Below are 12,323 nucleotides of genomic sequence, written 5' to 3'. Positions count from 1 at the left end.
GACATGGATGGACATTCCATCCTCCCCGAGGAGCTGTCTGTTGCCAGGGCTTGCTCTAGCTTTCACTGCCTAGCAAAATTTCATTCATTTAATCCCATCACTTAATGGCAAATAGATCGGGAAACAATGAAAACAGTAAAAGACTATTTTCTTGAGCTCCAAAAGCACTGTGGACGGTGATTGCAGCCTTGAAATCAAGAAACTTGCTCCTTGGAAGAAAAGCTATGATAAACCTAGACCGCATATGAAAAGAGACATTACTTTGCAGACAAAAGTCCGTATAGTCAAAGCTCTGGTTTTTCCTGTAGTCATGTATGAATATGAGAGTTGACCATAAAGAAGGCTGAGCACCTAAGAATTGAAGCTTTCAAACTGAAGTTTGGAGAAGACTGTTAAGAGTCCCTTGGACCGCAAGAAGATCAGACCAGTCCATCCTGAATATTCATTGGCAGGACTGATGCTGAAGCTGAAGCTCCAGTACTTTGGGCACCTGGTAAGAGCCGACTCATTGGGAAAGACCCTGATGCTGGGACAGATAGAAAGCAGGAGAAGGGGACGACAGAGGACTAGGTTGTTGTATGGCATCACCAACTCGATGGACGTGAGTTTGCACAAGATCTGGGAGACGGTGAAGGACAGGGAAGCCTGGCGTGCTGCAGCCCCTGGGGCCACGAAGAGTCGGACACGACTGAGCGACTGAGCAACAGCCACAGTGAACATATATAACTGTCTCCTGAGCGCCAGCCATCGCTCAAGGCACTGAGCGAGTGGCGGTGACTAATGCGCACAAACCCACTCCTCCTTCTTGAGTCCAGAGGCAGACAAAGACACACTGATGGGTAGAGGGGGGGACTGCAGGCTCCGGAACCAGGCTGCCAGACTAATCCCCTCTCAGTGCGAAAGGGGTTCCAAACTTCGAGACCCTGGGCTTCAGCTCTCTGTGCTGAATTTCCTCATCTGGAAAGTTGACCTAATGTTAGTACTCACCCAGTGGAGTTGTTGCCAGGACTAAGAGTTGATGTCACCAAAGCAGTTAGATATACATAGCAAACATTCACAAACCTTGGCGATTATTAAATGCCTTTGAGAAGAGGAGTCACAGGTACCTCACCGTCACTCCCACCACCACCACATACACACACACACACACACACACACACAATCTGAGGGAAAAATTATGCACCAACCTACAATCCACAATCCACAATCCACGGTTCAGAGCTTCTGGTCTTATGAGCCTGAAATTGTTTGCTAAGCAAGGTGTGTGCTGAGAGCCAGCTTGCTTCCCTACTTCTCATCCTTGTCTCCAACAAACACACATTGAGATAAGTTTGTGTTGTAGACGGGTCACATAAAAATTAGCTCCATTTCAGAAGACATTGACTTGTGTCCAAAAATCCAGCATCCTTGATGCCTGCTCTTCAGACACTGCCTAGATATCAGGTCTCTCTAATTGTTTCTTGCCTGCTACCGGTTCATCTGGACTTGGGATTCCATCAGCCTGCCAGATGGGATCCAGTAGCCACTCAGCTGCTGGCCGTCACTGACTTCTGCTTTTTCTACCCTAAAAGGCAGATCTTGTAGGACTCAGTCTACATTCTCAGCCAGAATTCTTTAAGAGGATTTTTAATGAAGGAGCAAGGGTTAAGGGAACCAAGAAGGGGTGCTGAGGCACCCAAGGACTAGCAACACCAGAAAGCCCTCCATACCCTAAGGCCTAAAAGGGAGTGAAAGTGAAAAGTCGCTCAGTCGTGTCTGACTCTTCGCGACCCCATGAGCTGTAGCCCACCAGGCTCCTCCATCCATGGGATTTTCCAGGCAAGAATACTGGAGTGGGGTGCCATCGCCTTCTCCAGATTCTCCATGAGCAGATGTCCAAAACTCTCCTTCACTCCTCCAGAGGATCAAAAAGCTACTGCTTCCTGTCACATGCACCGCCTACAGCAGATTTCTCAATGCCTTCTGAGTACAGTGAAGTGAGGCCTATATATTCTCTCACCTAGCTTCTACTGCATCTCCGGAATTTCATAAACCTAGCCCTTGTACACTGTTGACATCCCGATGGCAGTATAGATTGTGAAGAAGAGTTAGGATCAAATTTAAACCCCCGCTATCTGTGTGTTCTTGGGCAAGTTGTTTAAAGTCTATGAGCTTCTCTCCTCCCTATAAAATGTTTCCTACCGAGTAGAATTAGGAGGATTAAATGAGGCAATTAAAGAACGCATTTATCCCTGTGCCCAACAAAAGCAGAATCTCAGTAAATATTCCCAATGTTCCTTTCTTTTCCATGACTGTATCTCTGTAACTAAAATTCTTTGCCCCCACAAATAGCCTTTGAATACTGAATATATTTTCTTTTGATATTGACTTGTGTTCCTGTCCCATCATGTTTTCTGGATTGCTGACACTTGCTGACACCTCACAATATTACTCACAATGAACTACTTAAATTCTTACATGGAACTTATTCTGATTTCTGATAACTGCAAATTTCTTCATCTCCAGACAGCTGACCTAGAATGTACATGGATGTTGCAATTTCTATTTGAGGACTTTTTTCACTCTGGCAGTCTGACTCTAAGGATTCAGAAAGAGTTAGAAAGAAGTGTTTCATCCTGGAGGTAGAACCAAACTGAGATTAAATAATTCTTGTTGAAGGTTTAGGATTTGTGAATGAGGAACCAAATTCTATCTAGATCTGTTTTTGCATTTTCTTCAAAACTGACTTCTATAGGGGTGGCTTTTTAAAGGATCTTATTCTTTCATAAATACCTCTTTAAATGTGCTTTCAAAAAGTGTACTGTTCTTGCACAAATAGTTCTTTTTAATATCATCTAAAAATTATTATTGACTCAATTACTTTAGTTCATTCAAGTTGCCAAATGTAAATAACGTTAAAAAATTAAAACATGCTTCTTGCCAAGACTTGCTGACCAGTATAAAATGTTTCGCTTTTCTCATCATAATACTTGTTCTTCTTTCTTCATCTTCTGTAAGAGCAAATAATTTCCCAAATGTTATCAGATAAAACAAAAAGTAACACCATTAAAATGACATCAGTAAAGCATCTCATTAGCTTCAAACAGATCTATGCCTTTTCAAAACACCACAATTTGTACCCATATGTTGTCAGATGGCAAGCAGTACTATGCTGAACATCAGCAATTGGGTCAGCCACGCAGAATAATCAAGCAGAACACAACTGAGAAATAGTTGGTTGGCTTGTAGTGTTTCATTTTTCAGTTATCGAGGCATTGTGAAGGAGGCCAGGAGTCCCTACAAGTTCTCCCCAGTGGTCTGACACATGGAAATGTCCCAGTCTTTGTTTCTGGAGACCACTCCCCGCTGCTAAATAAACCAAGCTTAGAATTTGCCCCTGCTCACACTTTTCAAATTTCCACACTGTTCAGGTTATAGAGGCATCTTGGCATGAAATAGCCAAGTAAGTTAGGCGGGTGTTTCTCAACCTTTCCTCCATCTCTTCACTGATGAGGAACATGGTACACTCACATTAGCACCAACTAGTGCTTAGAATGGTACCAAGTGTGTGTGGTTTGAAAACTCCCTCTGATGAATCTGACAGATCATGCCAGCCATTCTTCATTTCCTAACTGAGATCATAAACCTATATAAAGCTGTGAAATAGTCTGGTGAACAACAAATTTCCTTAGAAATGGTCATAAATAAAAAGTACAATTCACCATGTACCTAGGTCACAGCATTACGAGGCAAAACAAAACTTGGTTTTAAGAACTGTCAGCCTAATTTGCTCTTCTCTCCAGTGGATTCAGTAGTAAGTCCCCATTTGTGGATTAAGTGGTGACTTGGCCCTTTGAATTGCAGTATGCCACAGCCAGATAATGAATCTGAAAAGATCTATTCAGAGGAGTATCATTAAAATGTTTTATCCTTTAGCTGAAGGAAATAGCCTTTTTGTAAATCAAAATATGTTTTGCAAACTGGAAAATATTCACTGTCTCAGAGAAATCATATTTAGAGTTCAACCTTACTATCTGATCCCAGTTATGACACCTTTTGCTCTCTATTCTTTTGCTGTTACATTAAGATTTTCTGACGTCTTATGAAAATCAGTCCCACTGTTTTGAGCTCTACCAAAAAATAGCATTGCGATTACTTTTTTGACTTAGTCCCAAGGAAAAAAATAATATCACTCTTCTTTCTGCTGTTTTTATCTATTTGGTGATATTGTTAAGTCTGGCCTCTTTTAATGAAAAGTTTATTCTGAGATTAAGTGTGCAACACAGTAAATCAGGACAAAATAAATCAATAACTGTGAAGTACTGAGCATGTACTATAGATTTACAACTATGCTAGATACTGTAAGGCTCTGAAAATAAAAGAAAATCTTGGCCATTTGGGTTTTATAAAAGGATCAGAAGTTAGATGATTTCTGAAAATTTTCCCTTTCAAAACAATCATCCAAAAACTCTTTGTCTTTCCAAAGGATTAATCTCAAAAATATACAAGCAACTCCTGCAGCTCAATTCCAGAAAAATAAATGACCCAATCAAAAAATGGGGCAAAGAACTAAACAGACATTTCTCCAAAGAAGACACACAGATGGCTAACAAACACATGAAAAGATGTTCAACATCACTCATTATCAGAGAAATGCAAATCAAAACCACAATGAGGTACCATTACACGCCAGTCAGGATGGCTGCTATCCAAAAGTCTACAAGCAATAAATGCTGGAGAGGGTGTGGAGAAAAGGGAACCCTCTTACAGTGTTGGTGGGAATGCAAACTAGTACAGCCACTATGGAAAACAGTGTGGAGATTCCTTAAAAAACTGGAAATAGAACTGCCATATGACCCAGCAATCCCACTTCTGGGCATACACACTGAGGAAACCAGAACTGAAAGAGACACGTGCACCCCAATGTTCATCACAGCACTGTTTATAATAGCCAGGACATGGAAGCAACCTAGATGCCCATCAGCAGACGAATGGATAAAGAAGCTGTGGTATATATACACCATGGAATATTACTCAGCCATTAAAAAGAATTCATTTGAATCAGTTCTAATGAGATGGATGAAACTGGAGCCCATTATACAGAGTGAAGTAAGCCAGAAAGATAAAGACCAATACAGTATACTAACGCATATATATGGAATTTAAAAAGATGGTAACGATAACCCTATATGCAAAACAGAAAAAGAGACACAGATGTACAGAACAGACTTTTGGACTCTGTGGGAGAAGGTGAGGTTAGGGTGTTTCGAGAGAACAGCTTTGAAACAAGTATACTATCAAGGGTGAAACAGATCACCAGCCCAGGATGGACGCATGAGACAAGCACTCAGGGCTGGTGCACTGGGAAGACCCAGAGGGATGGGATTGAGAGGGAGGCGGGAGGGGGGATTGGGATGGGGAACACATGTAAATCCACGGCTGATTCATGTTGATGTATGGCAAAAACCACTACAATATTGTAAACTAATTAGCCTCCAACTAATAAAAATAAATGAAAACAAACAAAAACAAAAACTCTTTTGTCTTTCAATTGTTGGCCAGCCTTACCACAATTCTTTTAAATCCCATGTAAATGTTTTCAATCCTCCTACCACAATGCTGAATTCTATCGTTTTAATGAAGAGTACTAATTGTTAGTTTTGTTAGCTGTTTGATGGTTTCTCTGTACACAATATTACCATGTTATTGCTGAAAAAATGTTCCCATGATATGGTTAGACCAAATATTGGAAAATAACGATATAGGTATTTCCTCTGTTAGTAACAGAGTTTGCCTTTATTTGCATTTGTGAAGGAGTCATTTTTATGCATTCCATTAGAACACCAAAGATCAGGCATGGTTTTTTTTTATGGAATTTATTTCAATAAATCATATTTACCTAGGTCTTTACAAATATCTGCCCTTGAATAAGAACATAAATTAAGGTGTGGATTCCTGAACATCTCACCCACTTATCTTATTTTAGAGGCTTGGTTCATGACATTACTTTAGTTTTCTTCCATTCCTGAATCAAGAGCCCTTTGACCCTTAAGAATGAATACAGCTGTATCCTAGATGCAATTTTTTCATGGAATAAAATACATATTAATCTTTCTATCTTTCAATAAACACCAAATGTATGCAATCTGAAATTTCCAGAAGAAAAAAATTATCTCATTCTATTGAAAATTACTGCATTCCTTTTAAAAGAATCTATCACATAAAACACAGTCAAAAATCAAACTTGCACAATTACAAAAGAGAAGGGACGTATTTATGGATCCAGGGAACAAAGTTTGACACCCTTGTGTAAACACCAGGAAAGTTTGGTCTTCCACATCCATGACCCCAGCTAACAATGCCAGTCAAAATCCATTTTCCATCACTCTTTCTTCGACAGGATAAAGGTCCACCTGAATCTCCCTACAGAAAAAGATAACATAAGTAACAAGCACTTTTGTTCCATGGTCGTCAATTTTGTTATTAAAGTGCCTAATGAATTGTGTTCAAACTCCCAGTCTGACAGGGTTCTTAGCTAATTCCTATGCAGTTTGGGGAAGTATCAAGAAATAATGTGAAACTTCTAATGTTGTTTTAGAATTACTTTTCCTGTAATCAAAAAGTTTCATTCATCATAAGAAACTTGATTCTTTAGGCCAGGAGTAACATTTGAAGATTCTTGCAAAGGAATCAACATTCATATACCTACAAACAAATAGCAAACCTCGATAACAAAAATAGTAATAGTAGTAACAGTAATAATAATAGCTAACATTTATTTAGTGCTGGGATGTGCTAAGCACTATTTTGGGTCATTGAATCCTCATAATAACCTTTGCTTTTTCGTGGATCACAGCCTTGTCGTGGTGAAGGGGCTCATGTAACTCAGTGAAGCTATAAGCCATGCTGTTTGGGGCCAACCAAGACTGCCAGGTCACAGTGGAGAGTTCTGACAAAGCATGGTCCACTGCGGGAGGGAAGGGCAGACCACTCCAATATTCCTGCCGTGAAAACCCCATGAACAGTCTGAAAACATGGAAAGATATGACACAAGATGAGCCCCCCAGGTCGGAAAGTGTTCAATATACTACAAGGGAGGGGTCGAGAAGACTTGCCCACGACTGAGTGACTTTCACTTTCGTTTAGTGGTAGTATGTGCTAAACACTGTTTTGGGTCATTTAATCTTCACAATAACCTCTTGAGGCATGGTTATCTTGGAGGATTGGTTGACTTCTACCTCTATGCCATGCAACTTCAGTGTTGGCTCATGGCCGTGAGGAAAAAAAGAAAGGAGATCCTCTGTAGTTGGCAGGGTCCAATGACACAGCCCCAAGGATCACTGGCTGATAGTTGTTACAGAGAAAGCACTCTCACTCAAGAGCCCTTTCTGGCATCTGAATTCCAAAAGCAAAGGCTGAAATAATTCAATGTTTACATAGAATTTCTACGTTGTTCATTATTTAAAGTATAATATCTGAACTTTTACTTTCGGCTAAAGATGTTTGTGGGTGCTTAGTCGTGTTTGACTATTTGTGATCTCATGGACTGTAGTCCACCGACTCCTCTGTCCCTGGGATTCTCCAGGCAAGAACACTGGAATGGGTTGCTTTCCCATCTCCAGGGAATCTTCCTGACCCAGCGATCGAACTCGGGTCTACCTGCATTGCAAGCGGATTCTTTACTGTCTGAGCCACCAGGGAAGCCCTAAAGCTGCCTACTCAGAGGCAAAGATAAAAAAAGCATTCCAAAATTGTCCCTGGATGTCACCCACAAAATTCTAAACCTGATTAGGTAAATTCTAACTAGTAGAGAGACTGAAATCTTTTTATTTTAACTGTTGGCACTCCAACTCTATGAAGCCTCATTTAACCTCTAAACCCTGGTAGCTATGGAGAACAGAACTATATAACCAGCTACCTGCAGGAAGCACCCAAAATATAGTAGCTTTCAGAGGTAAGAGTTCAAATTCCAACTCAACTAGCTCTGTGACCTTGAGTAATTTACTTGGGCTCCCTGTGCCCCAGTTTCCTCTTCTATAAAATGTGGATGAAAGAATAATTTGAATGAATTTCTGTAAAGATCCTAGCATAGTCCTTTCCACAAAATAGGAGTTCAGAAGATAGAAGTCATCTTTATAATGAGATGAGTTTCTGTAGCGCAGTGTCTAAGGTTACGGAAAGATGTGGGAACAGCTCCTCTGCCCTCTGCCTGCACATGCGGTCAGTCGTGTCTGACTCTTAGCAACCCCAGGAACTGTGGCCCACCAGACTCTGTCCATGGGATTCTCCAGGCAACAATGCTGGAGTGGGTTGCCATGCCGCCCTCAAAGGGATGTTCCTGACCCAGGGATTGAACCCGAGTCTCCTGCACTGGCTCATCCTCTAAAACATCTGCTCACTTTTTGGTAATCATATAGGTATCTGCATAGATTGGAATCTGAGACTCATAACAATATCCCCCCAAAGGTAACCTTCAGCTTCACCACTGTCAGGAGGCCTCCAGTCACCTTTTCCACTCCTCTTTTCTCTCCCCCAGCCTGTGTGTCAAAGGAGTAAGTGAATACAATACTTGTTATTTTAGAAGGTACACAGCCACTGCTAGGGAAGTGGGTAGCAGTCCTAAAACACTGCATCCATCTTGCTATGTTTTTTAGTTTCTGGTTATAAGATAATCATGGCAGAATGATAAATGCTGACCCCATTCTCTAACTGTTGGAGAAAAATACATGGGAACTAGAAAATGAGTTTTACAGATCCAATTAGTATTTAATCACCTTTCCCTCATCTCAGACAATTGGATTATAATTAGTGTCTGAATTAAGGCAATCACCTGCCCGAGTTATTGCCAGTATGGTGTAGATTAAACATGAAAGCATTTATGGAAAGTACAACATGTTAGACAAAGAAAACATAAGATGGCTTACTCTGCAAGCATCTTTCTTGCCTGACATGACACCTGCACAGAGCATCCTCGAAGTGATGATGCCATAGGTGGAAACACAGAGGGTTTGGTCAATGAGCTCTACCTCTGCTTGCTGCAAAATGGGGGAGCCTTTATTGTCTGGAAAACACACAGAAGTAGAAATCAAGGCAATGATTACATTTACTTTATTAGACAATTTATTCATTTTCTCCTTTTATTCTCTAACAATTGTTTTTAGGTAAATTCTATTACGATCCTCATTTTTTCAAATGAAGACATGGAGGCTTAGGAGGATAAAGGACTTATCCAATGGCACACAAATAGGAAAAATAGAGCAGGATTCAGACCCAAGGTCTGACTCGACCATCTGAGCCATGGTCCTTCTCCACATACCTCTTACCTTCAAGACTGTGAGTCAGTAACAGCCGTTACCAACACTCCCTGGTCAAGAGGGCCCCTTAAGTGGCACATGATAACTGACATCTGGGAGTATCCTAGGAACCATAAAAACGTAACAGTTTGGATACAGCCCTTTCACTTCCTTTTAAACCCATATGGCTAAGATAATTCATTGACGCACTCATGCTTGTAGAGGAAATACCCATCAGCAGGGCCAGGCCGCCCAGGCTCCTGGAAAGGCGTGGGAGTGCGGCAGTGGTGCGGCAGCTGCAGGGGTGGCCACGTCCACCTCTGGGCTTGGGGGACACAGCAGTGTCGTGCAAAGTTTTGTACTTTACATGAATGTTAAAAATGTTCTTTGTGTGTAGTAACTATTTAATAATACAATCAGAAACATTAAAGTCAGCAGAATGATTTTTTTTAAAAAAGAAAAGAAAATGTCCCATGATAAAGTGGTTGAAGAAACTCTTTCCTCGTATGAGAAACAATGATGTAATGAAAGCCCTGAGCACAGCCCTGATGGTTTATAGGTGTTCGAGCAGTGATCTGCCTTCTTCCAGAAGGCCCAGACAGGTGGTGAATTTCATGAGTTCAATAACTAAATGTGGGTAGTTAGCACTGGAGAAGCTGCCCATAGTGAATCTTTAGAGAGTGTCAAAGCAAGGCCAAGATACAGTTCAAGATTTAAAGATAATGTATCTGTTCTAAGCATTTAGAAATGACTATAAGGGAATCCAAGATAAAGACTAAGAGATCAAGGGAAAGCATCAGCTCTCACCTCTGGGGAGATGTTCACAAAGTTTTGGATTATCCTCTTTACTGTGTATTTAGAATCCTAAGCCATAAAAACCTTGGCAGGGCAGATGTAAAGACTTCCCTGCCATACAATCTGACCTTTGTGCATATGATAAAGATGCCCCCTCTGGGTGGGGGAATTGTAAAATGGCATTCTCTCTTGCTGGACCATTCCTAGGCTGATGTGACCATCCCCCAGGCCTCAGTCTGCTGTCTGGGGAACTGAGGATAATCTGGGTTTCAGCCTTCACTCTCATCCACTTGGCCAATTGCCCTCATGAAGGACATACTTGCATAATCCTGCAGACTATTGTCTATGAGTTGACATAGTAAGTTGTGTATGAGCAACCTTCTCTTTTTTATGAAAATGAGTCTTTTTTTTTTAATGAAAGGGAACCTAAAAATATGGAGGAAATGTTCTTCTATAGCAGAAAACATAGCAAACTCCCACGAGATTGAAAAGGGCCTGTACTATCCTGTCCTGTCTTGCTCATAGACCTTCCCTTAAGAAGTGGTTCTCACTTCTTTGGGGGACAAGGGGAGAGCATCATAAAACCGGAATTTTAATACTCTCCTCCAGTCTATCTGTCAGAGTTGTTAGAAGGCTCAGATGAGATCTTATACAAAAACCCTCTCCATGAACCCCAAGGCACCACATCAACACGAGTTGCTGTGATCTGGAGGGGAGGGGAGGGCACTCACTGACACACACCTGCTTCGTGCCTGTGCCCCCAGCCGGTCACCCAGCACTTCTCTCCACTGCGCACTTTCTGGCCGGCTGGAGGGATGCATATTGGCTGAATGAGCTGCTTCAGGGCCTCAGGCCAGGCGACACTGAGCTGCAGCAAGGCAATGTCGTAGTCAAAGGTCTGGCTGTTATAGTATTCATGGACCACGATTCTCCTCACCGGGGAGACGAACTTGGCGTTCCCCTGCACGTACATGCCAAGGTGTGCGGTCCACGGCGTGGGGTCAGACAGCCTGGGACGAAAGGAAGGAAGCACGGAGTCAGAGGCTTGAAGACCGTACGTGTTTTGGAAAGAGCCCTCCGCAGAGAGGGGCTGCGGGAAGGGAGGTCTGACTTTCACTCCCTATTGCAGTAGCTGACTGTGCCTCCAGGCCTCCCTTTCTCCCTAGTAAAACCAAGATGAAGTCAGGTAGAGTAGGGCTGGCAGATGAGAGTTGGGTTCCAGAACATTTCCTCAGTGAGTTCTAAGGACATGCTGGAAATTTTCTTGCCATCGGTATTTCAGGAACCACCCACAAGTTAAGATTGTTAGTGACTGGAATTTATTTGGTACCTTCTTCCTATTCATGCTGACAGTGGCATTTGATGGTGACAGACAGGGCCAATAAGACAGTGATCTGGGGATCCTTTCACCAAATTCAAATGATACCAAGACAGGTTAGAAATCAAAGTGTTCCAAACAGAAATTTAAGGAGATTTCTTTTTGCAAACTACCAGAAGCCTTAAAGATTGCTGCTCTAACTGCTCAAGCTTGACTATTCACAGGCCCCACTCGCTATGAGCCCCCCAGTGGACTGGCATGAAGTCATGAGGGCTTTCTAATCTCCATCTGGGGTTTCTCATCTCCACCAGCACAGCTGCCTTGCTCTGGTGGGGTGAAGAGAATGTGGACGCTTTGGAAGAAAAAGAAGGACACATCCCAAAGTGCTTGGCCCATAATCTCACATGCAGTACAGGGACCTAGGGGAGTATTAAGGGTAATATATTACATAAAAGGCTAGTGATGGAACAGAAGCATAGCCATTTCAGTCATTAACATGAATCCTGTAATTTCCAGGAGAAACAAATACTCTAATTGTATAAATTCATCGAAGTACTTTTAAAAATTCTAGGTGAGAAATAATTGATATATTTTTGTACCTAGGATTCAACTGGTTCCAAATAAGGTCACATTTTAAGTGAAGTTGTTGTCCGAGCTTTCCTTTCTCCCTTAGAGGGGAGAATGTCTGGCCCACGATAACCCCATCGGTAAGGACAGACAGAGCCCTCTTGACAATTATCCCAAAGGACTTGTTTGTGATCCTCCTCTGTGATATTGCAATTTATAATAAAAAATATACATTTGGTCATCCTTCCATTCCCGGTACAGAGCTCCTAAAGCTTGTAGAATTTCCTAAGTGATGAGAGGAACCAAAGTGTCTTTTGTTATGTTACTGAGGTTACTTTGGGACTGCAACTAAGGCTGAAGGGGCTAGAGGT

General features: G+C 41.8%; 1 protein-coding gene across 2 annotated transcripts in view; it reads right to left on the bottom strand.

Moving 5' to 3' along the window:
* Nucleotides 1-6,231: 6,231 nt before the first annotated feature.
* The window catches only part of TMPRSS7 (transmembrane serine protease 7), a 45,154-nt gene continuing 39,062 nt past the window's right edge, over nt 6,232-12,323 (bottom strand). For both annotated transcript variants that reach the window (XM_061134128.1, XM_061134129.1), the window contains 3 exons: nt 10,809-11,077; nt 8,904-9,040; nt 6,232-6,402 (listed from right to left, as the gene is read on the bottom strand). In XM_061134128.1, the coding sequence (XP_060990111.1) occupies nt 6,232-6,402; nt 8,904-9,040; nt 10,809-11,077 (577 nt within the window). The remainder of the gene's footprint in view (nt 6,403-8,903; nt 9,041-10,808; nt 11,078-12,323) is intronic.

The sequence above is a fragment of the Dama dama genome, chromosome 31 (assembly GCF_033118175.1).
Source record: "Dama dama isolate Ldn47 chromosome 31, ASM3311817v1, whole genome shotgun sequence".
Classification (NCBI taxonomy): Eukaryota; Metazoa; Chordata; class Mammalia; order Artiodactyla; family Cervidae; genus Dama; species Dama dama.
The sequence above is the reverse complement of the archived record's forward strand: the minus strand, read 5'-3'. Positions and strand labels throughout refer to the sequence as shown.